The sequence below is a fragment of the Osmerus mordax genome, chromosome 4 (genome assembly GCF_038355195.1).
Source record: "Osmerus mordax isolate fOsmMor3 chromosome 4, fOsmMor3.pri, whole genome shotgun sequence".
In the NCBI taxonomy this organism is placed as follows: Eukaryota; Metazoa; Chordata; class Actinopteri; order Osmeriformes; family Osmeridae; genus Osmerus; species Osmerus mordax.
The window spans coordinates 284,011-309,449 of record NC_090053.1 but is presented as its reverse complement, the minus strand read 5'-3'; the positions used below and the strand labels follow the sequence as shown (position 1 = coordinate 309,449).

The window sequence follows — 25,439 nt, the reverse complement described above, 5'->3', positions numbered from 1 at the left end:
GACTGGAGGCAGGAGATCCATCCTTGCATCTCCAACGAGATATCAAGAGGGGTTTGTGAAAAGAACACAGACATCGAATTTAAATTTTTATATAATTTACCCTGCACTTGATGAAAATTCAGCGTGTTTAAATCCAAAGCAGACGTAGCTGCATTTACAAAGAGGATGAGCGCGGTTACTTCTGGTTTGGGAACGGCTTCGTGCCGCTTTGCCCACTACTTCGTTGTATGTGGAATCGACACAGAGACTGGCCTGGAGCCCGACGAATTATCAGGTAATTCTAACGATTAATCAGTAGTAGTTTTTGCTTCCATTGTCACAGTAATTTTTTCAATAGTTTCGGAGACAAACTAGCCTACTACTAGCTTGAAGCATTCAGACAAACCTAAATTAAATGATATCAACTATTAATGTACAATTTTGATACTGCGGTGTTTAATTTGATCTTGCAGGTGTATGTCGAGATATAGGTCTGAGGTAGAAATGATCTGACGTCAGGAAGAGCGTCGAGCATCGTTCTAATGTTTAGATGCCATTGTGGCAATGTCTTGCGATTACCAATTAGGCGACATCATTATTTTTAGACAACATTTTGATCATATTCTCCATCTTAAAATAACAAAGTAGTTACGCAAAGCTACTGTCGCGTCCGTCTCAAAAAGGTTATTCATGATAATGATTAGAATATTCTGGATATGCATGAAGGATGAGCATCAGGATGGTCATGGTGGGTGGAAGAAGGAAAATAGTAATGACGTGTCTGAGGCTTCATGACAGAGTGGGCTTTCAACTCCATATACTCAAACTGTGAGACTCTGTGATGCTGGGTACGTTTTGTTACCCATAGTTACCCATAGTGTATGTTTTCATGTGTGAGAGAGAAACAGTCAGACCTTCCTTATCTTCCCAGATTAGTCCCTTGTCAGAAGTCACCTGATCCTCCAGGGACAGCCACATTTACATTTAGTCATTTAGCAGACGCTCTTATCCAGAGCGACTTACAGTAAGTACAGTGACATTCCCCAACACTGGAGAACATGGGGGGGGGGGGGGGGGGGGGGGTGATGCAGAGCTGGTGTCAGATTGCCATGGCGATGACTGCCACAGGAACATTGTTGTGTGGGAGTCCTTGGTAGTGAGTGAGGTGTGTGTGTGTGTGTGTGTGAGAGAGAGAGAGAGAGAGTTGTGGCCATGTCCATCCTGCAGCTCTCTACATCTGTAGTGTGTTTGTGTGTAGTGTAGCGTCTGTGTATATTGTGCTTCTGTGTACGTCTGTTTGTGTGTGTGTGAGGATTGTGTTGTTCATGTGGACCCCACCCTTGAGTGAGGCTGTAAGTACATACATTTGCTGATCATTCATCACTAACTGTTGGTTTGTCAGTGACACCAACCCTGCCAATCACAAAGAAGCCTGATCATATACAGACAGCTTCTGCTAAGGACCAGTCAGGATGGTAGATCTGGTCCGGTCAGGATGGTGGATCTGGTCCAGTCAGGATGGTGGATCTGGACCAGTCAGGATGGTAGATCTGGTCCAGTCAGGATGGTGGATCTGGTCCAGTCAGGATGGTAGATCTGGTCCAGTCAGGATGGTGGATCTGGACCAGTCCTGACTGATCCAGATCTGCACTGATTCTCACTCATCTGCTTATGTAACAGCAGCTCATGTCTCCATTAGGGGCACTGAAATTGTGTGTTATTTTTCTTGTGTTTCCTTGTGTACGTTGTCTGTAAAATGTTGTCTGTTTTTCTCATCTATGGTTGGTTGAGGAATAAATCAGCAGACACTCTTATCCAGAGCGACTTACAGTAAGTACAGGGACATTCTCCCCGAGGCAAGTAGGGTGAAGTGCCTTGCAAATGACACAACGTAATTTGTCACAGCCAGGAATCGAACCAACAACCTTCAGATTACTAGCCCGATTCCCTAACCACTCAGCCACCTGACTCCCTGTGTGTAATTGGTGAATGCAGAAACAATCTTCTATTCTTGTCCTGTCAATAGAAGCATGTCTGCTGCCTAATCACACATTCTCTTCTGAATTGCTGAAGCTCTGCGGCTCTGAATCGTTTTGTTTAAGAAATGTTTAGTTTTACTTTGATATCCTAATTCCAAGGACTTGGCCCCTTCTTTGTCACTTCCCGAACTGGTTTGTGACATTAAGCTAAAATCCCCTTTTTCATCTCAGTTTGGATAAAAAGCATCTTCTAAATGAACACGTTAGTATGTTGTTTTGACTCCAGATGTTAGGCTTCACCACAACAGTTAGTAATGGTTGTTCCCAGAACAGTGGTTGTGTGTGGAGGGGTGCAGTGTGTGGAGGGGTGCAGTGTGGAGGGGTGCAGTGTGTGGAGGGGTGCAGTGTGGAGGGGTGCAGTGTGTGGAGGGGTGCAGTGTGTGGAGGGGTGCAGTGTGTGGAGGGGTGCAGTGTGGAGGGGTGCAGTGTGGAGGGGTGCAGTGTGGAGGGGTGCAGTGTGTGGAGGGGTGCAGTGTGTGGATGGGTGCAGTGTGTGGAGGGGTGCAGTGTGTGGAGGGGTGCAGTGTGGAGGGGTGCAGTGTGTGGAGGGGTGCAGTGTGTGGAGGGGTGCAGTGTGGAGGGGTGCAGTGTGTGGAGGGGTGCAGTGTGGAGGGGTGCAGTGTGGAGGGGTGCAGTGTGTGGAGGGGTGCAGTGTGTGGAGGGGTGCAGTGTGTGGAGGGGTGCAGTGTGTGGAGGGGTGCAGTGTGGAGGGGTGCAGTGTGGAGGGGTGCAGTGTGTGGAGGGGTGCAGTGTGTGGAGGGGTGCAGTGTGTGGATGGGTGCAGTGTGGAGGGGTGCAGTGTGTGGAGGGGTGCAGTGTGGAGGGGTGCAGTGTGTGGAGGGGTGCAGTGTGGAGGGGTGCAGTGTGGAGGGGTGCAGTGTGTGGAGGGGTGCAGTGTGGAGGGGTGCAGTGTGTGGAGGGGTGCAGTGTGGAGGGGTGCAGTGTGTGGAGGGGTGCAGTGTGGAGGGGTGCAGTGTGTGGAGGGGTGCAGTGTGGAGGGGTGCAGTGTGCTTGTTTGCTGTGGTGGAGTTGCTCTGCAGGAGAACAGTACTGACAGTTTAACTAGGGCAGCATTTAAGCTCTCATCTGCGCATCAAAACAAACACCCCTCCCCCGCACACATCCTTCATTTCTCACGACCTCCCTTCTTCCTGTCCCTGGTCTTTCATTCAGCCTTCTTTTGTGTCCATGTTATCGTATTGTGATGTATAGTCACTTTGTGTGTATGTGTAGGTGAGGAACTGAGGACTGTGTGTGTAGATCTGTGTGTGTGTGGTGTGTGTGTGTGTGGTGTGTGTGTGGTGTGATGGCCACAGGCGCGAGGGTGTGTGAGTCAGCAGTGACTGGTGAGCTCCATGCTCATGGACCTCTTCAAGGCCACTGCCATGGTAACGTAGCGGAAATGGCTACCATGGCAACTACTTGTCTTTTTCTTGCCGATAAGGGCTAGGAACTCCTTGAGCTTTCTATCTGACACTCTCCCTCTCTTTAGAGAGAGATGTACAGTAGTGCATTTTCACACGGCTGAACAACGGCATGCGTCAGAGGAGATGTGTATGTGGAGGCTTTCTGATGAAAGTTTTCCTCATCTTCATCCTGCCACTAGGGAATCCCTGGCATGGCACTTATGTCATACATGATGTCATACATGGTGTCACTCCTGATTGTTCTACAGGTCTGTGAAGCTGAGAGGGAATGCCAGGAGGCACTTTGTTAAAAACAGACAGAAACATGCAAACACACACACCTGAAGTTTACACAGGGTCCAGTTCTTCCTCCCAGTTGTACTGCAACAGGATGAAAGGTTCTTCCTGTCCTGTCTACCACAGTGGCTAGGATGCGGATCTCCTCTTCTGATTCTGTGTCCCAGAGATGAAGGTCATCTGTCTCTCCCTCCTGTCCTTGAATCATAATGCTGATTTGTTAATCTTTGTGCCTTGCTGTCGCTCTCCCTCCCTATGTCCTCTCTCTCCCTCTCTATGTCCTCTCTCCCTCTCTCTCTCTCCCTCTCTATGTCCTCTCTCTCCCTCCCTATGTCCTCTCTCTCTCTCCCTCTATGTCCTCTCTCTCCCTCTCTATGTCCTCTCTCTCCCTGTCTATGTCCTCTCTCTCCCTCTCTCTCTCTCCCTGTCTATGTCCTCTCTCTCCCTCTCTCTCTCCCTCTCTCTTTCCCTGTGTATACATCCTCTCTCTCCCTGTCTACGTCCTCTCTCTCCCCCTCTCTCTCTCCCTGTCTATATCCTCTCTCTCCCTGTCCTCTCTGCTCTCTCTGGCTCAGCGGAGGGCTTTGAGCAGAACCCCATCCAGAGGGCTTTCAGGTCCAAGGTTCTGGCCCACTACCCACAAAGCCCAGACAGAGGGCCCCTCAACATGGACGCCATCAACATGGTGAGAGCCACATGCATAACGGACATATGTTTCAGACACATTCACTTGTAGCATGTGTGAAAAAAACACACACAAACCAACAATATTTTCACTGTTTTTTTTCACACCTGTTTTAGAACGCTCACTTGATCTCCATGAAAATTCGAATTTGAAAGGACAGTTACATTTACATTGTCATTTAGCAGACACTCTTATCCAGAGTGACTTACAGTAAATACAGGGACATTCCCAAAGGCAAGTAGGGTGAAGTGCCTTGCCCAAGGACACAACGTCATTTTACATATTATTTATTTTCATTGCGTGTCCTTTTTCATTTCACATTGCCAGGATTCCTGGTGAATGCGCTGCGTGTCTATAGTGTATTTTTGTATTAATGTATTAATATGATGTGAGGTCCAGTTACCAGTGTGACTAGGGTTGCTACCTGTCTCATATTAGCCGGACATCCCTGATATTGGGCCTAATTGATTTGTCCCCAGCTAGCTACCTGACTTATGCAATATGCAGACATAATTTCCGCTTTTGAAAATCTGATTTCGAAGATACAAATCTATATTCCACGTTTATATTCAGTTTTACGCTTGCAAATCTTTTTGACCCTAATTCACTATTCACGCATTACTTCTGCATATTGCAAAAGACAGGCCGACAATCTGAGTGTAGGGTTTAGATAGAAATTGTCTATTTCTTCCCGGAAATAGGTGTCACTGTCGTGTGCATATAGCCAATTAGCTATCCTGACAAATGGCTTAAAAGAATACACTGTATATTCACACAAAACCATAAACGCACTGCTGCGGCTGCCCACCTTTCGTCTCGTATTTCATAGAGTCAAAGTTGACAACCACAAGCCTGACACTAAAACAGCTAGTAGTAATGGTTACTTTTCAGTATATGTCAGAGCCCACACTTCTTTATTTTAACTTGAGAGAAAAAGTGTAATCAGTACTTTTACCAGTCTTTTTAAACATGAGATTCTGTACTTCCACTTGCGTTTATGATGTGTGTACTTTTGCCATGTTTGTATGGCCTTCTCAAGTTTGGATGCTTTACAGAAACAAGGCTATCTGATGGAAGCCCCAGATAACGCTACAGTCTAAATTACATAAACTGATTCAACATTCTGGAGATCTAGGGCTTGTTTTGAATGTCCTTCTTAGGAACACAGGACTGGATTCTTCATGTCAGCTTCTTAGAGGCCAGTTGTGTGAGTCTGTCAGAATGACGTCAGGGAGAGAATAGCAGCAGTGTCGAGTGTCAGTAATCTAACTGCCCTTGCTCCCTCTCCTCTGTCTGTCACTTCCCTTCTTTCTTGTCTGCTTTCTCCATCGCTCTTTCTATTTTTCTATCTTTCCTTCCATCCCCATCTCCATACATCTCTCCATCCCTTTCTCCATATTTTTTCCATCTCTCCCTCCATCTGTCTATTTTTATCCATCCCTCTTTCCATCTCTCTCTCTCCATGTCTCCCTCCATCCTTCTGTCCATCCCTCCCTCCATCTCTCTCTCTCCATGTCTCCCTCCATCCTTCTGTCCATCCCTCCCTCCATCTCTCTCTCTCCATGTCTCCCTCCATCCTTCTGTCCCTCCCTCCCTCTCCAGCTCTGCATGCCCAGGGGTCTGTTGTTTGGGACTCAAGCAGACAGTCTGGAGCCTCATTTCCACTCCTTCACAATTTCCCGTGACGATGGCACGCGTTGCTACGGCTTTGTCCACACATACTACGAGGAGGTTAAGAGTGTCCAAATCACAACGGCGATGCACACTCTCTACCAAATGCACCATGTGGAGCACCACTCCTCGTCCTCCTCCGCCTCCGCCTCCTCTCCCTCCTCCTCCAGTCTGGACTCCCTGGCCAGCAGCACAGAGGAGGCGGACACTGAGTCCTCCTGTGTGGGCTGTGCCGGCTCCTATGACCAGGAGAGGGACACGCTCTATGTCTCCAAAGCCCTCTGCCTCCTCACTCCCCTCCCCTTCCTGCAAGCCTCCCGACACTTCCTGTCTCAGCTGCACCTGGCTGCTGCTTCCCCCTCGGCCCCGCCCCTGCCCCTGGAGAGCTACGTCCACAACATCTTGTATGAGGTGCCCCTCCCTCCGCCCGGACGCTCCCTGCGCTTCCACGGGGTCCAGGGGCCCATTGTGGTCCAGCGGCCTGGCCCGGAGGAGCTGCCTCTGGGGGACTACCCCCTGGGAGAGACTTGTGCCCTGCTGGGGGTAGAGGGCCTGGTTCAGCTGCTCACCTGCCTGCTGTTGGAGACTCAAGTGTTGCTTTACTCACAAGGTAAGCGTCTCATTTAAATCTCAGGTAGGCCAATATCGTATTGTTTGTAGAATAGTATCATACGGTTTATAATATAGTATTGTTTGTTGGTTGGAGTATAGCATAATATTGTTTTTGTATAATTTCGTTTTTGTAAAATAGTTTTTTGTAATATAGAATGTTGTATTTCAGTCTAATATTCAGTGCAGTATGGTAGGATGTGTGGAGTAAAGTATACGTTTGTTGCTGTTCTGTTTCTTTCAGACTACCAGCGCCTGATGACGGTGGCAGAGACTGTGACCACGCTGCTGTTTCCCTTCCAGTGGCAGCATATCTACCTGCCCATCCTGCCCGCTTCACTACTCCACCTACTGGACGCGCCTGTGCCCTTCCTCTTGGGTGTCCAGCGAGGAGAGGGCGCCACCCGCTCCTCCCTACACCTGGCTCATGAGGTAAGGCCCTGTGTTGTGATTGCGTACCAAAGCATGCATTCTAAAACCAGATATTCTAATACGCAAGCATTCTAAAAACAGACATTCCAGTAAACGGGTATTTTAATAGCCAGGCTTGGTAATACATAGGCATTCTAGAAGGTCATTATTGAAGGTCATGCTAGCTTGCTGATGTGTTGACATACTAGCAGCCCTGGGCCAGCCCCCTTCTCCTCTTCTCTTCTGTCCTCATGACGTATTTGTAGCCTTCTCGCCCCAGCAGTGAAGTGGCACAGCCCTAGAGAGCAGTACAGGGAGAGGGAGTCAGTGGGCACTGGGAGGGGAAGAGTCTGAGCACATTAGACTTCTGGAAAAATCTGAGAAAGTGAATAATTAATGAGGGTTTAGAATAGCCAGTTATTTCTGTGACATTAGGGGGTAGGCAGGATGAGAGAGCAGAGCCCGGGAACAAACTGGACAGTGGAGATACTACTGGAGGAGAATGATCACAATCATCTCAACTATTCACCCTCTCTGGTCCTGCTGCAGTGCAAATAACTGAAATATCTCTGATACCACAGACATTGCAGCATTGTTAATATAGGATGTGAGATTTAGCAGCTGATCTATCATGCTGAGTTTTTCTACTACGATGTAATTTAGGTCAACATGGCTGAAGGGAGGTATGCAATTGTGACGTTCATTCTTGCTATGAGAGACGGGATAAAGTGTTGTAACCAATAGTGTCTAAGTGGAGCAGTTACAAAAGCCTTGTATGTGGGAGCGGGTATCCAGGCAGGATCCTGCCCTCCTGCCTCAGGGTGATGGACCGTGCCAGGGTGGCGTTAGCTAGTGGAGGCCCACAGCCTCACAGTGACTCATGTCTATGACTCGTTTGTTTTGACTGCTTGTGAATGAGTCCCTTATCATGTAATGCAGCATCAGCTGTTGGTAAAACCAATTATGTTGAGATAGGATTGGGGATGACAGAAAAGGAAGAGGTTGTAGGAGGTTAGGGTTACAGGGATGGGACTGTGAGAGGGATTGAAAAAGAGGGATGCAGCAGAAAGTGGATGGGACAGAGTGATCCCTTTTAGCTGCTCCTCCCCCATCTCACATCTTCCCCTGGGGTTAGTCCAGCCAATCAGAGGTCACTTTCTTATGTCTGCTGATTGGTCACCTGCTGAGTCTGGCAGATCTGCTATCAATACACTTCCTAAGAGTCAGCTCTCTGTCCGGCATTCTGCTGTGTGTACTGTATCTGCTCTGTGTTTATGCTGGTAACCTTGGACTGATCTTAACCCCTACACAACACACCTCACCCAGAACTTACCACACAGCCTGTCTCTCTCTCTGTCCCCAGGCCAACTTGTGTTTTGTGGACATTGATCAGCATGGTGTGGAGCCTCCAGAAGACCTACCCCTGTTCCCCGACCAGGCAGAGCTGCTTGAGGAGCTCAGGGAGGTGCTGCTGCGCTTTGGCCTCCAGCCACACGGGGCCCCCGCCACCGCTCCCGCCCCGGCCCCTCCCTGCCTCAGCGGGCTAGTCCTGGAAGACCTGATGGAGGACCAGCGCAATGGGAACCTGGGTGGGGAGGAGCTGGTCGTGCTGGAGAGGCTGCAGGCGCTGGCCAAGAGTTGTGGAGTGGGAGGGGCCACAAACACTGGGGGAGGAGTGGTGCTAGGACGTCCGTTTGAGGAGGAGGAGCTGAGGTCGGCCAAGCTGAACGCACAGCTGAGGGAGGTGTTTGCATGCCGCTTCTCAGCAATGTTTAGCAGATACGATGAGTTCATCATCCAGAGCGTGTCAGACCTGGAGTCCTGGCTGAGCAACAGGGAGGGGAGCAGCTGCTTCGACAAGGTAAGAAGCTTCAGGCGTCATCCTCACATTAGATGTAACAATGACAAGACCTACACTACCATTCAAAAGTTTGGGGTCACTTAAAAATTTCCTTATTTTTCAAAGAAAAGCACTGTTTTTTTCAATGAAGATAACGTTAAATTAATCAGAAATACACTATACATTGTTAATGTGGTAAATAACTATTCTAGGTGGAAACGTCTGGTTTTTAATGAAATATCTACATAGGTGTATAGAGGCCCATTTCCAGCAACTAGAATTAGAATGCCAAAGGTCTGCAATGTTGTAATTGCTGCAAATGGAGCATTATTTGACAAAAGCAAAGTTTGAAGAACATAATTTAAAATTAAAATAATTATTTCTAATAATAATAATTAACCTTGTAAATGTCTTGACTATATTTTCTGTTCATTTTGAAAGTTATTTGATAAATAAAAGTGTGAGTTTTCATGGAAAACACAAAATTGTCTGGGTGACCCCAAACTTTTGAACGGTAGTGTACATGTGTGGACACAGAATGACCTATATTGGCTTAGTGTGGAACGTGTTTGAATGTCTTTGAGTTATTGTCTAACCATTCTTGTACATGTTTGTGCATTTATGTTCTTGTGTGTTTGCGTTTTTGTGCATTCGCATGTCAGAGCGCTTTCCTGTCGGCCCAGCCTGCGACCCATGTGCACTTCCTGTCTTCCTTCCTGGAGACAGCCATGTTTTCCCACTTGGTGGATGGGAAGGTGACGTCCCGCTGGGCTGGCCTGGAGCCTACGCAGCGAGTGTTTGACGGACGCCTTGAAAGGGAGCGGCTGTACAACCTGGATGATGAGGACCCTAGCAACCATCGCTACAGGAAGTGCACCACACTCCATGAGTCAGGTGGGTATTTTTTAGGCATGTGAGGTAATGATTTGTATTGTAATGTTTTTTGCCTGGACCCCAGGAAGAATAGTCTCCACTATTGTGTAGACTAATGGGGATCCTTAATAAACATAAACCCCCCACACAAAGGATGTGTGGGGGGTGACAAGCAGCCCAGGACAAGAGGGGGATGGTGCTTTGTGTGTTATAATGAAGGCTTCAAACTCTCTGCTTTGAAGTTCTGCCAAGTGCAGCACTCTTCTTCACATTCTCTCCAGCTCCCTCTGTTTTCCTAACTTTCTCTCATCTCTCTCTTTCTCCCTCACTCCTTCATCTTGCTTTCTCCCTCACTCCTTCATCTTGCTTTCTCCCTCACTCCTTCATCTTGCTTTCTCCCTCACTCCTTCATCTTGCTTTCTCCCTCACTCCTTCATCTTGCTTTCTCATTCACTCCTTCATCTTGCTTTCTCCCTCACTCCTTCATCTTGCTTTCTCCCTCACTCCTTCATCTTGCTTTCTCCCTCACTCCTTCATCTTGCTTTCTCCCTCACTCCTTCATCTTGCTTTCTCCCTTGCTCCCCCCATTCCACTTTCCATCTCCCCACAACTTCGTCGCTTTCTCCTTCTCAAAAATTCTCTCCATCTATATTTCTCTAGTGTCCTCTCTTTCCAAATCTCTATGCATCTCCCTTCTTCTGCCCCCTCTTTGTTAATGACACGTTTCAAAAGGTGATATTTGAATACAGCTTTTCATTGACAAAAAATAATGTTTTCATCCAAAAGATTTGTACATCCTAACAAACAGATTACAGTTCAAACATACTACTACATTACAAAGACAGGTTATACCCAGGCTACATGTGAGAATGTGCGTGTGTCCCTGACACCCTGCTATCTAGTCCCCTCCAGTAGGCCTAACTCTTTTCCTGTCCCCAGCCCAGACCATCGAGCGGCGTCTGCTTAAGGTGGACCACACAGCCCTCCACCCCCACTTGCTGAACATGCGGATCGGCCAGGGCCGCCACCAGCCTGGCTGCTTCCCCCGTCTGCAGGCAGACGTTCTGGCGCAAGGCCACAACACCAACAAGTGAGGATACGCACAAACTCACTATCCCTAACGTGTGAGACACTATCCCTAACGTGTGAGACACTATCCCTAACGCGTGAGACACTATCCCTAACGTGTGAGACTCTATCCCTAATGCGTGAGACACTATCCCTAATGCGTGAGACACTATCCCTTACGCGTGTGACACTATCTCTAACGTGTGAGACACTATCTCTAACGTGTGAGACACTATCCCTAACGTGTGAGACACTATCCCTAACGCGTGTGACACTATCCTTAACACGTGTGACACTATCCCTAACGCGTGAGACACTATCCCTAACGTGTGAGACACTCCCTAACGCGTGAGACACTATGCCTAACGTGTGAGACATTTACATTTAGTCATTTAGCAGACGCTCTTATCCAGAGCGACTTACAGTAAGTACAGGGACATTCCCCCCGAAGCAAGTAGGGTGAAGTGCCTTGCCCAAGGACACAACATCATTTTGGCACGGCGGGGAATCGAACTGGCAACCTTCAGATTACTAGCCCGACTCCCTCTCCGCTCAGCCATCTGACTGTAACGCGTGAGATACACGTGAGACACACGTTAGAGATAGTGTCTCACGCGTTAGGGATAGTGTCTCACGTGTTAGGGATAGTGTCCCTAACGCGTGAGACACTTTCCCTAACCATAGTCCAACAAGTGTATATACCCCCCATGTACCTGTCTCACAATATGAGAACAATCACACTCTAACACACCCTTACACATGCTCACACACTGATGTCCCAGATGTGGAAGGTCTTTGACTGTGTGCTGTGGGGTGGTGGGCAGGTGGTCTGGTCGGGGTGCCACTCCTCGTAGGGTGGAACTGAGACCCCCCATCACTGAGACCTCAGCACTGGACAATGACCAGAGAGAGGTACACACAGATTAAATAAGACATATAGAACCTTCTTGGAGCATCCCATATCAGTGATGCCTCATTCTTGGTTCATCCAATAGAAGCACACACTAGGAAGGAAGAACCTACAACAGTCCACGCTACTAGACCCCTCCCCCCCGGCTGTCACTCAAACCCACCGGGACTTTGTGGAGGGGCTGCTGAGGGAGTGTTGTCTAAAGGTAGGTACCCGCCCACCTCCTTTCACACTCCACCTTTGGCCTTGCCTCAGAGTGTGTTGACATGGATAGGTAGAGCTAGTGTTCTGTCCATGAGGAAGACTCTGTGTGTGTGTGTGTGTGTGTGTGTGTGTGTGTGTGTGTGTGTGTGTGTGTGTGTGTGTGTGTATACAGACCAAGCGTATGCTAGTGGAGAGGATGGAGGGCCATGGTATGGAGCAGGGCCAGGGTGAGGCTGGTATTGCTGGGCTGCAGGAGAACACACTCATACACGGCCTTTGTGACCTGCTGGAGAGAACCTGGGCACACGGATTACAGCTCAAACAGGTCAGTAGTGTTTCACAGTGTACTGGTACTGTACAGGTGTACTGGTACTGTACCCAGGTACTGTACAGGTATACTGGTGCAAAACCATGATGGTTTCTCCTGTTGCTAGATTGAGCTGTATGTGATTTGTATCATTGCTTGTGTTAGCTTATAGTCTACCTACTTTCTTTCAGAATGAGGTACATTTCTTGTTGCTTGTTAGTTAAGTTGCAATCACTTACAGGCTTTAAGGTCTATATAATGTATTTTTAAGAGGTTTTATTGCTTATTCGCATTCGCCATGAGACTCACTCATTTCCACCAGTTCACACGCTCTCACGCAACACCTTGTATTTCTCCCGCTGAGGGATAACTTGTCCAGCTGTATACATGTAATGCAGGCGCAGGCATACGTACGTTTTCTGCCGAGTTGATAATTGTCTGTGTGTTAAATGCCACCTACCACCTTCCAGCCAATCAGAAACCCCAGCAGCTAAGTCTTCAGGAGCTTTCTCTTGTTCGGAAGGTTGTTTATATTTTAGTTTATTGTTATTAATGTTGTGTGTGTGTGGTTTTTAACAACCTTACGTTCTGTTGCAGGCACAAATAAACTATAGCCTATTGCACTGTATGATCAACTATAGCCTGTTGCACTGTATTATAAAATTGTATTTATACTTACATTTCTATATATATTGTAAAAAGTTCCAATTGAAAATAAAAGACTAAACCATTAAATTAAATTAAATCATTAGTATCGTTTCGGTATTGAGTACCGCAATACTTCACTTGGTATCAGTATCCAAGTCCAAATGTTGGTGTCATGACAACACTACACAGACACACACTATGGTGTCATGACAACACTACACAGACACACACTATGGTGTTGTGTGTTGTGTACAGGGGAAGTCGGCGCTCTGGTCCCACCTTCTTCATTACCAGGCCTGCCAGGACAAGATGGAGCCTCCAGCCCCGTTCCCAGGTCTCAAAATCTTAACCACTAGTATCTAGTACTGACCACCAATGTTCCCTCTAAGCTGCGCGCCTGTGCAACCGCACAGACCAGTTGAAGGACCCGCGCACTAGATTTTTCAGACCGCGCACAAAATAAAATCAGTATTTTTTTTAAATTATTTTATAAAACCCATAAATGTTCAGTTGATCGGCCAAATGCGGTGAAGCCCACTTCATACGTTTCAATGTCACTCTAGACTACACTCAAGATTTTAACAAAACAACGACCCTGGTGCTCAGCTCAAGCTTTGACTGGCAACGAAAATCAGGAACGTTACCTTTACAAGCGTCCCAAAAAAGGGGCAGTTTTACATTTAAACACGAATGGCTCGATGAAATCCTTCAAACGGACACAAGCGATGGTCCAGGTGGCTGGTGAAGCTTTCTGATATATTTAGCTACAAAGAAGCTAGCGGGGTTCTGCAAACTTTGCTCAGAGTAGGCCTATGGGTCTGCGCTCAGACAGATTTCTATTTGCTCAGTGCGGAAAATAATTAGAGGGAACATTGCTGACCACACTTCACCACCAGTGACTACTGTTAACATTTCAACTTAGTTATGGTGGATGTGTTGACCATGGGGTTTGACCCTATCTTTTGATCTCGTCTCCTGGTGATAGTATCTGATGGTGTGGGCCAGGGCAGGCTGGAGGAGGGGCCGGCTCACAGAGGGTCCTGCCTCCAGGATATGAGGTAGAGAGAGCCCACCCACCATGGGGAGAGGAGAGGGAAATAAACATGTTTTCAACATACTTCATTTTGATCAAATCCTAGCCAACAGGCCCAAAGCTAACAGTCTGCCCTTCCCCAGGTTCGTCCAGACCATGAGTTCTAGTCTTTCAGAGGTGGGTAGGGCTCGGGCCTGGATCCAGCTGGCTCTTGAGAAGAAGATGCTCTCTCCACACCTCAAAGACCTACTGGCTAACCAAGAGCTCGTCAGGTACCCACAACGCTGTGCACATGTACAGTATACAGTATGTTAACATCTCTACCTCCCTTCCAGGCAGCTGTATGTGCACATGTACAGTATACAGTATGTTAACATCTCTACCTCCCTTCCAGGCAGCTGTACAAGCCTCATGCGTTCCTGCTGAGTGAGGAGGAGAGGGAGCAGTTCCTGTTCCACCTGCTGTCTCTCAACACAGTGGACTACTTCTGCTTCACACGCTGCTTCACCTCTGTCAGTAAGTCTGGACACACACACACGCGCGCGCACACACACACACACACACACACACACACACACACACTCACAAGAGGTTCACATCAAAATCCCTGCCTCAATTAGGTTCATCTTACTTAATTCATCTTAAACTTGTTTTCATTTCCGTCGCTCTGTTCCTCTAGGTATTCCATACCGGGTTGTCATCATGCCCATGAAGAAGCTGAGCATTGCCATGACGACAGTCACTCCGTGGGTGTGTGTGTCGGGGGAGCTAGGTGACTCAGGGGTCAGAAACATCCCCAGGAACATCCAGGAGATCTACTTCCAGGTGAGCTCCTTGTGTTCTGACAGAACCACAAGTAGAAGTAAATGCATCCATATAGTGAAGAGCCACAGTAGAGACACTGCCTGTCTACATAGGTTCTTATGCTGGGTGTGTGTGTGTTACAGTGTAAGAACCTGGGTCGACTCAGCACTCTGCAGTTGGGTCAAGAGAACTCCGGTCTACTGGCCAAGTGTCTGGTGGACTGTGTTCTGGTGTACAATCTCATCACTGGACACTTTTATAGGCAAGCCCCCCCTCCCTCCCAATACTGGACACTTACAGGTCCTGTTTGAAGATCACACTCAGGTCATCTGCCCCCTCCCCAGGTTCCCCTGTGGCCGATGGCTGGGTAAAGGCGTGGGTGACGGCAGCCTGGAGAGGGTCCTGATAGGTCAGCTGGTGTCCCCAGGAGGAGAGGAGGACACTGGAAGGGGGGCGGGGACTCCTCCGGAGCCGCAGAGCGGACGCACTGGAGCGGGAGCACTGGGAGGCCGCAACAGTAAGCATCACATCGCATCACAACACATCACATCGCATCACATCGCATCGCATCACAACACATCGCATCACATCACAACACATCGCATCACAACACATCGCAACGCATCACATCGCATCACAACACATCGCATCACATCGCATCACATCGCAACGCATCGCATCGCAACGCATCGCATCACATCGCAACACATCGCATCACAACACATCGCAACGCATCACATCGCATCGCATCGCATCGCATCGCATCACAACACATCGCATCACATCACATCGCATCACAACACATCGCATCACAACACATCACATCGCAACGCATCGCATCACATCGCAACGCATCACAACACATCGCATCACATCACATCACATCACAACACATTACATCGCATCACAACACATCACAACACAACACAACACATCGCAACGCATCGCATCACATCACACATCATTCAGAAACACATTTACACTCTGTTAGCCATTTGTTTTCACTCTATTGTCTTTCACTCTCTCCCCCTCCCTCCCATCCATCCATCCTGCACAGGAATGACCTCAGCTGAGGTGCAGGAGACCCTGAGGGAGGCGGTGAACAACCTGATTAAGCACTTTCACAAGCCAGAGCAAGAGGTGTGTGGAATATATCTTGTTGTGATTGAGAGACTATGGGATTACATTTAGGCTGAAAGACACTGGATATACATATCCAAGAGAGGTTGAAACGATCTGTGCAGAGATGATTTCAGAACCCCCATCACCAGCTCTGAGTCTGGATGAGCAGAGTACTGTTGTCTGGTCTGCGAGAGAGAGATGTTTGGTCTGCATGACACAGAACAACCTGTGCCTGGCATGTGTCCAAGTCCTGGTCTGACCCGCTTGTCTCTCCAGGCCCTGACCTTCCTGTCTCTCTAGAGCCTGCTGCTTAAAGATCCTGTAAAGTGGAATTGAAAATGAGTTTTAAGTTCATCACACCACAGAAAAATGTGTTGTTAATTACCCATCCAAATTCTAATGAAAAAAAAACAGACAAGTATGTTAAATTATTATTATTGATGATTATTAATTATTATTATATAAATCGTGAATTTATTGAATTTAGCAACAACAGCAACTCTAGCTAAATCAATTGCAGATATCAGAACAGACCTACCTGCAGTCTCTGAGTGTTTTATGTATTAATTACTTTGTCTTTGCATCATACCAACGGAGTAACAGAATGCAACCATCTGTGATCTGACATAGATAGGTCGCTGTGACGTAGATCGGTCGGGTTTTGGCTCGGCCTATACAAAACCTGAGCTGAAAACGGAAGAGAAACTGTTCAACAGTCTAACTTCACATTTCAGTGCGACAAAGTTTTCGCGCTTTGCACATGCTTTCAGGAACTAATTTCACATGTATATAATGTACTGAGAAGCAAGTCATGGAATTTACATTACTTTACAGGATCTTTAAGAGGCCTGTCTCTCTCTAATGGACCTCTGGGGCCTATCATTGGTTTTCTATTGATGCCTCCTACAGCTCCCTAGGGTCAACAGGAAGACGTTTCAGCTTTAAGCTGTTGGCCGCTAACCCTAACCGTTGCAATTCACTCTGCAACCAGTCACTTATAAACCACCCAGAAATGGACACAAGGAAGAAAAGAGTGACAGGGTAGAGACAGAGACACAGAGAGAATGTTCGAGAGGAAGGGATTGTTTGTCTTGAGTACTTGGAGCCATTTACCAACCATGCATACATCGAGATTAAAGAACAAATTACCCTTCCCCCTTGTGTGTTCCTGCTAAACCTTCCCCCTTGTGTGTTCCTGCTAAACCTTCCCCCTTTTGTCTCTGTTGCCCAGAGGGGGAACCTGACAGTGCTTCTGTGTGGGGAGGAGGGCCTGGTCCGCTCTCTAGAACACTTTCTGTTACATGGGTTTAAGTCCAGTCGCCTATTCCAGAGGACAGTGTTCATATGGGACTTTGTGGGTAAGTGTGTGTGTGTGTGTGTGCGTGCGTGTGTACTTAGGGACAATGGATTACAGCTAGGGTGCCAACTTTACTCATCTGCATTCCTGCCTACAGTATAGTCATATGTCTCCATCTAGTGGTCAGTCTCATAAACGTAAATAATGTATTATTTCTGTGGTTTGTCATGGTTAAGTTGTGCTGTAAATCCAGTAGTTTGACACTGACCCACCCAGACTGGACTATGCAGTAGTGCAGGTTTGTCTTTATCATCATCAACTCAGCTACCAGTCTTGTTTGTATTAGTGCTGGACTGGGCCATACAACTGCACACCCTTCTGCATTCTTCCTGATGACCAGTTATTATGGTATACCTGATGCTAGGAACTCATGCTATACTATCACTCCTACAGAGAAGGCTGTGGTAACAATGGAGATGGCTGATCAGATGGGCGACCTGCAAGGTTCAACTGAGGTCTGGGACTCCCTGTGTCGTTATGCCAATGCCATCAACAGCTCGCAAAGGAACATTGGCAAGGAGGGAAAATTCCAGCTACTGGTCTGCCTGGGAGTAAGGTGAGGGGTCAGGTGTCAAGAGGTCAAAGTTCAAGCAGCAGTGGGGACCTATGGCAGCCTTGCTCAAGTATCCAATCATTAGTAGGTTAGCGATGGCCCCCAAACAGAGGCATGCAGCAGCACAGCCCCCCCCCCCTGGCTGACCCAGTTCCATCACTCTCCATTACCTCCTGGGTGTTTTGGGCTACAGTGCTGCCATGGTTACAGGGGTAAGACTGACCATGTGCAGTTGTGGCTACTGGTGGGGTGACTCATAGTTGATAGATGCTGGTCGTAGCCCTTAGTAGCGTTTGGCTTTCAATTACAAAGAACACTGTACTGATCATTGTGGATCTCTGTCTTTTCTATATCACCCTCTGTTGAGCCTGATTTGACCTTTGACCTGTGTGCCCTGGCAGGGACCGGCTGCTTGCTCGGTGGCTCCCCCTGCTGGCAGGATGTCCCCTGACAGTGCGCATGTACGAGGAGGGCGCCCTTCTCCGTGACGGCTCTGCTCTTTACGCACTCTACCGTCTCCTGCACACCTTCCAAGACTTCAACATCACTTTGGAGACGGCCCTGGTCAAGGGGGTGGAGCTCTAACCCTGTTGCCAAGGATTGCGGGATTTGGAGTTGCACTTCTCCACAGTCTGTCTCAAAAATGGAGGCTACAGTCTTACCTCCATTAGGTACCGGCCCTTGGAATATCTGTCAATAGTGTGATACTTTCAGAACTGTCCTAATTAAGGAAAATAACAGAATGTCACAGCACACTATTGAGACCCACCCAGGCCTGGTTGGTCTGACTCAGCCAAGCACACTATTGAGACACAGCCAGGACTGCTTTGTATGTTGCGTATAATTCTCACCTGACAGTTGGTCCTGTCGGGACAGGAAGTGATCAGAAGGAACCAAGAGGGAGTTGGGAAGCCAAAAGATCAGAGGAAGCCTTTCCTTAAAGTTTTCTGGTTTGACCTCGGAAGTGGACATTCCTGTTTGTATACACTGTGATATTCTGTGATGGGGGGGGGGGGGGGGGGGGCACATGTCTCCCCCCCCCCCCCCCCCCCCCCCCCCTTTCAACCTGCACCTTAGACTAGCTTCCCTCAATGTCCTGCTGTTGGCTCTGCTGCCACTGGAACTGTTAACTACTCATGCATGGCCAAACTGTCTTTCTGCTGTGAGCTACTCCAGCTGTGGTCCTCCAGTTACACATGCTGTGGATGGACATGGTTGCACAGGGATGGTTAAGGTTGAGTAGTATGTCTGCTGAGAAAATGTTTCCATTCACACAGTCCTAAGATATGTTGTTTATTAACTATTGGATATATTCTATTTCCTGACTTGTTTGTAAATCTGTTATAACTTTGTGTCAAACTACAGGGTCTTAATCGTTATGCTAATAAAATACTGAAAATGCTTCTGTACTACTTGTCAAATAGTGAATGTTAATTTATTATTAAGGCTTTGGAGAAGTGTACATTTATCATACTGTTTCACCATATCCAGGCCTGTGTCCTGTTCTCTCCATAACTATGTTTGATGAGCCACAATTAATTCATAGCTGGTTGAAAAACAAAATAGTTATTGTGATGAAATTCTACTAATCTCTGGTTTAACTGTTTTAATCAAGATAATAAATTGTCTCCTGAACTGCCTTGCAAGCACTCTCCCCTGCTTGACATTCAGCACACTGACCAAACATATTATTTATTATTATCATCATCATCATTTGTTTTTTTGGTGTTGGCGTTATTGTTGCTATCTGAATGTAGATTAGGTTCAGATAAATAATCTGTTATTCTCTGTATTAACAATGTGTTAATTAAAGTATATAGTAAAATGTGTGAAGGATATTTATTTATACTTATGAGAACATCATGGTGACAACTGCTATAGAAGAACAACCAGGTGTCTAAGCTAATGGCCTGGCCTGTATGAGACACCAGTAGGGTTAGGGTTATGAGATACCAGTAGACATGGTTAAAGGTTTATTGTGGATTTGACACGTTTGTTGATCATGGTGACTCTACAAATTCTACAAATTCGTTTAACAATGCGCATCCCTTGCTGGGTCGCTCCATGCAAGCCATCTGGCGTTCCATAGTAAAACGACAGGCTCCGCCTCTTCGCTTACATTCTCCAATGTGCCCTAGCAACTGGAGCCAAGCCCCCCATTCCCGCGCAATGTTCCCATCCTTATAAGGCTAGCAGAGTGCAGACGCAGTGAAACGTCACGCCTTTATGTAAATTGGTTTGATTGAAGAAAATCAGAAAATGGAGGCGTGTATGGTGCGCGTGCGTAGTAGGGTCTACAACTATCCAGTCTTGTAGGCATCGAGACGTCAACAAGAGAGTGGTCGCGAACTGATGCTGTGCTATCCGGAGACTAGTTACACCGTTACAACGCATTTCAAAGGTTATTACTTTGTATCAACTACGCCCGACTTGCATCAAGGTAAGCATACAACATATTTATTTTGTCTCAGCAAGTAGTGTGCCTTTTTAAATACAAGTAGGCTGTTCTATAGCCTGAGGTGTCTGGTTTCAATTCCATCATACAAAACAAGACCCGAGTTGACTGCTTGAGATAACAATTAAATCTTCATGTGAGAATTACCCGCTTCACATCTGAATACAAATGTCCTTTAATTTAAAAATGGTTTTCAATTATACCCTATTACTTTCGACTTGCGAAAGTAAATCTGTGAAACAGTGTTGGTTGACTTCTGTAGGGTGGAAGCAAACAAGGGTCCCGCGCCTGCATCCTAACGTAGGCAATGCAAATGTGTTTGATAATACAAACTGCTTTGACACTTAAGGATTTGGCACATTTTTTACAGAGAGATTAAGTGGGTTCGACTGTTCCGTTTAGTTTGTTATTATATATTCAGATCCACATAGGCTCTATGCCTTATGTTTTTGTGTTTGAACGTTTGTCTGCAGTCCTTGACTTTATCCTGATAGAAATGGCTATCAAGTTAGCCTACCTCACACGCCCACCCATGGCTGTAGAGTATTTGCACAAGCAGGCAAAGGATTCCTGTCATATGGACACATAAAATAAATGTAACGATAGACGGACCGAAATACATACAAAGACACCATCAGACCAGCACAGGGCAAGTTTAAACGCGAATCTTTGAACTTAGTGCGTGTTTGGGGTTAAAAATGGACTGCGCAGTGACGCGGCATCACTTGAACAACAAAGGGTTAAGATAACATTACACGACGATTCGAAGACCGATTTTGCCCAAATCCGTAAAGAATACCGTTCAGTGGACAATTTTGACCTAACTAGTGTATTTATCAGAATGAAGTTCAGGTGAGCACAGAGGGCCGATGAATTCTGACCTGAACGGGCACTACATAAAATGGGTGCGCATGAGGCTGCTAGTTTGCCATGCTTCCTCGCCAAAGTGGGCGGTGAACTTGTCGATGCTCCGTCTGCTGTAGTCTACTGGTTAGAAAGGCTTAGGCTACTATTCACCACAAACATAGCCTACTTTTTTTTCGAAATCTAACATATTCTTGTATGTATACAAAAACGGTTTCCTCCTCAAGCTTTTTTGTAACTTTTAATTTCGAACGGATTCATAAAAATATTGCCCGCCGCCTCAGCTTAGCCTACACCCCCTCCCTCGTCCCCCTGGCCTTTGAAGTGTGTTGCCATGTTGAGCTACGTCACATACTGTATTTTTACGGCTACAGTGTGTGGTTGTGGCACTGCATTCTGTGTCAGGAGACCGACAGCCGCCGAGTTGGCAAAACAGTCTTGGGGGCGCGGCACACGGTTTTGCCGCATGATTCTTCTATAGATTTAGACGCCTACTTTGGGCGTTACAAAATTGTTAAGTTTGACAGCATTAAGCCTATGTGATAGTGAATCTAGAACAGTTAAAAATGTTAAAGTTAGAAATGTTAAATAAAATAAACATTTTAAATCAGCCTTTTGTTCAGCCCCACGTGTTGGCTCTTTCGGCTGTATCCAGACGTTATTTTATGCATAGCCTACATATTATTTATTCATTTAAAATGAGCCTATAGGAGCTCAAACAATAATTCTGCTATGTTGTTGGATCGTGCAGAATTTGGGTGACAATCTGAGCGCAGCGGGATGACATGATCTGTCTGACACGCAGACAGCTGACCTAGTTCCCTCATTTGGGTCAAAGCACCGCTAAATGCCGAATTTCATCAGTAGCCTATTTGAGGCGTAATGTTGTGTGCGGATGATAAAATATTTGTTTACTGCTCAAATACTTTTCTAGAATGTAATTTACCCCCCACCATCCACCACTCCTTCAGATGATTTAGTATGTGTCCGTGCGCTTTTTAAAGATGTTTGGCTTTCACAAGCCGAAGATGTACAGGAGTTTAGACGGCTGTTGCATCTGCCGCGCCAAGTCTTCCAGCTCGCGCTTTACCGACAGTAAGCGGTACGAAAAGGACTTCACGAGCTGCTTTGGGTGAGACACACAGCTTTTGTGGTTGTTGTAGTGATGTGTTTGGGATAATGTGTTCATAGATGCAGTGCACTAAGATTTCTGGGTTCAATTTTGGTTTTCTTTTTCTACTATCTTTCTCAGTATCACAAGCACTTTATTTCACTAAACTGACCAAACCATGCATTTGCTCATCCCCTGAAGACTGTGCGAAACTCGGACTGGAGAGATTTGTAACGCCTGTGTTCTACTGGTGAAGCGATGGAAGAAACTGCCCACTGGGTCCAAGAAGAACTGGAATCATGTAGGCACCTCTCAGGACACTGAAACTGGCATATCACCTGAGAAGGAGGGAATACTGATAACTCTGCTCCCCTGCAGGTGGTTGATGCACGAGGTGGGCCCAGTCTGAAGCTGTCCTCCAGACCAAAGAAGATCAAGCCTCTGTCCAAGCGTGCGAGGCCAAGCCAGATCAGCCGGCTGCAGAAAGAGTTGAAGAGAATCAGTGAGTTTCCTCTTGTCACATGACCACACAAAGCATCTCCATTCAGATTAGGGTTGAAATGATACAGCCCTTACCACACCTAACAGTACCCATGCCTGTGTTCTGCATTGCCCAGACTCTGATGCCCACAGCACCACATCCAGCATGTCCCCGGCCCAGTCCCCCAGCTACAGCCCGTCTGACGAAGGCTCAGACGCTGAGCTCTCTCCTGGCTCCAGCCGCTCACCCGTCTTCTCGTTCCTGGACCTCACATACTGGAAGAGGTGGGGCTTATAGTGGATTGTTTGTATTGGGTATACATTTTTGATTGCTTGTCAACAGTGCAGATTTTTCCTGGGCATCATTAAATCATAGTATATTCTATTTTACTCAACAATCACAGTATTGTTTGTAGTGCTCTATGGAACCAGATTCACACACCTAGTAAAGAAATATAGGCTCTTAATTATTAATTGATCTCATGCCAGTCCAGCACAGATGTGTCCTAAACCATGATGTCTTCCTCAGGCAGAGGGTGTGCTGTGGGATCATCTACAAGGGCCGCTTTGGGGAGGTGCTGATCGACCCCCACCTCTTTAAACCCTGCTGCCGTAGAAAGCAGCAGGAGCAGCAGCAGGAGGCTGAGGAGGAGGATGGCTATGATGAAGAGGAGGAGGAGGAAGAGGTGGGGGAGGAAGGGGAGGTGCTGGAGGAACAGGTTGAGGAGGAGGAGGAGGAGGTGGGAAGAGAGAAGCTCCAGGTGCTGGAGGAGCCGGTTGAGGAGGAGCTGAGAGGGGAGGAGCTGAGAGGGGAGGGGCTGAGAGGGGAGGAGCTTCCAGAGGAGAAGGAGCAGCCTCAGCAGGACCTCTTCACTCAGGAACAGGTCACCATGGCAACGCTCCAGACCATAAAGCAGCAGGAGCAGTGGAGGGGTCCTGGAGATGGGCAGCTGAAATAGTTTGGGAGTTTTGTGTGTGTTTTATTAGTGCTCTTTCTGTTTGTTTGTGTTTTGTAACTTGTGAACTGATGAGCCATATGGAGTCCTTTCTCCCCTCTATGGTTGTTGTATTTAATACCCTACATGTTCATCACAGCCCTCAAGGTGTTCCCCTTAGTATGAAAATGCTGGACTTGTCATTGGTTGGAAATATACAGCTGTATTTTATTTTTACGTTTTATACTTTTACATTTCACTTACAGCATATATTTATCTATCTTGTACATAATTCTAATGACCTGTATATATTTGTATTTTGGTCCCAGTTTAAACAAGCAAGGCCTATTCACAGCACCAACAATTTTACCAGCCTTAATGTGGAGTGACAGGCAACACTAGTAGTCAGTATGTTGGCAGGATAAGCAATAACACGTCTATGAGCCTCACATACAGTATGGTATATTTTGCATGAACGATGAAAAGGCCTTCTCATCGAGGGTAAACTATCCCCTCAGAAGCATGAATTGAATCTGTTGCATGGCCTTAATAGGAAATGTCTTTTTGTATATTGGTCTTTTACCTATCAGACTCCACGACTCTGAAACTACAAAGTATTTTTTTAAAGAAAGAAAAATGAAAAAAATGTTCAGTTCCACAAACACAGCAAAACAGCTTAAAACACATAACTCAACCTTGCTGTTTCTCTCCAGACTTCCTTCTCTCTGAGCTTAAAACTGTGAAAGAACCTTTTCACGTTTTCATATTATATAAGTGCTTCAAATTTCAATAGAGGTTTTTGTTGGTACACATGCATAATAATGAATGTGCACTCAGCAACTTTACATTCATAATTTTGTAAAAATATGTAATAGCTTCAGTGTGAAATGTTCAATCATTGTCTCTTCACAAAGAGCACTGCAAGGGTGTCACTATATACTAAGTTATCAAACAGAAGCCAAAGCACACTTAAATTCACCCATTTCAAATCAATACAGTTTCTATGGACGGTTGAAAGATTTTGCACTTAGTCTGTAATTTTCTGTGTATGTTATGATAGGCCTGCCGGACAGAAAGAAAATAACACTACAATGGCATATTATGTTTTATTTAACTCATCCATACAAGAGGAGATGTGGAAGGATTTTGTAAATACACAGGGTGGATCATTTCCTTGAAGAAGTTAGTTTTTTCTCTTATTTATTTTATATTTATTTGTATCTCAGAATCTTTGCCGTTTAACTGATTGCTTCTTAGTTGGTTAAATAGCCTGTTATGGATTTTTTATAAACAATTTTGTATTTCAGTGAATTAGATTGAATGTAATTTTCAAGCAAACATTCTTCAGTCATGCCTTCACTTATGCTCTCTCAGTATTTCTGCAACATTGTTATTTATTTTCTGCTCCTTCAGTTGTGTAACTTATTGTTATAGCTTCAGTTGAATTTATCATGTGAACACGCCCAGCCTGTTAAATGAGGATGTCAGTGATCCGTCAAAAGATCAGACTTTACTTCAATGTTTCCTAATCCTTGTGATGCTATTATCCATATGAATTATTCAATGGAATAGTTAAATGTAGCTTTAGTACATGCATGTATTGTAGCTATGCATTTGCATTTTGTAAGATAAGCTAGTAGGCTACGTAATACATTTTGTATTTTTTTCATACATAATGTCTTTTTTTTTTTTCTTAAATAAAAGTGTCTTTTGTGAGTTTCAGTTGTGCATATGTTCGTCTTCGTCCGTAGACTGTATATAAAAGATGGACGTAGTAT

General features: G+C 46.3%; 2 protein-coding genes across 2 annotated transcripts; both read left to right on the top strand.

The window, feature by feature from the left end:
- Positions 1-52: 52 nt before the first annotated feature.
- Positions 53-18,802, top strand: LOC136941784 (DENN domain-containing protein 5B-like). Its single transcript, XM_067234377.1, has 21 exons — positions 53-274; positions 4,297-4,406; positions 6,009-6,687; positions 6,931-7,118; positions 8,461-8,958; positions 9,600-9,831; positions 10,750-10,900; positions 11,703-11,790; positions 11,874-11,993; positions 12,165-12,317; positions 13,203-13,281; positions 13,933-14,005; positions 14,124-14,252; positions 14,375-14,496; positions 14,660-14,805; positions 14,928-15,046; positions 15,129-15,301; positions 15,842-15,924; positions 17,138-17,264; positions 17,657-17,819; positions 18,218-18,802. Exons 1-21 carry the CDS (start codon positions 166-168, stop codon positions 18,399-18,401), a joined length of 3,726 nt encoding a protein of 1,241 aa, XP_067090478.1. The 5' UTR covers positions 53-165; the 3' UTR covers positions 18,402-18,802.
- Positions 18,803-20,144: 1,342 nt separating this feature from the next.
- LOC136942022 (SIN3-HDAC complex-associated factor-like) lies at positions 20,145-25,377 on the top strand. The gene is made up of 6 exons (XM_067234752.1): positions 20,145-20,256; positions 22,140-22,267; positions 22,448-22,547; positions 22,625-22,748; positions 22,864-23,011; positions 23,256-25,377. Exons 2-6 carry the CDS (start codon positions 22,140-22,142, stop codon positions 23,683-23,685), a joined length of 930 nt encoding a protein of 309 aa, XP_067090853.1. The 5' UTR covers positions 20,145-20,256; the 3' UTR covers positions 23,686-25,377.
- The last annotated feature ends 62 nt before the right edge of the window (positions 25,378-25,439 follow it).

Coding starts and splice junctions, on each gene's coding strand:
- LOC136941784 (XM_067234377.1), top strand. CDS start 166: ATGAGCGCGGTTACTTCTGGTTTGGGAACGGCTTCGTGCCGCTTTGCC. Junction 6,688..6,930: donor AGTGTTGCTTTACTCACAAG/GTAAGCGTCTCA, acceptor TGTTTCTTTCAG/ACTACCAGCGCCTGATGACG. Junction 11,791..11,873: donor TGGACAATGACCAGAGAGAG/GTACACACAGAT, acceptor TTCATCCAATAG/AAGCACACACTAGGAAGGAA.
- LOC136942022 (XM_067234752.1), top strand. CDS start 22,140: ATGTTTGGCTTTCACAAGCCGAAGATGTACAGGAGTTTAGACGGCTGT. Junction 22,268..22,447: donor GACTTCACGAGCTGCTTTGG/GTGAGACACACA, acceptor CATCCCCTGAAG/ACTGTGCGAAACTCGGACTG. Junction 22,749..22,863: donor GAAAGAGTTGAAGAGAATCA/GTGAGTTTCCTC, acceptor TGCATTGCCCAG/ACTCTGATGCCCACAGCACC.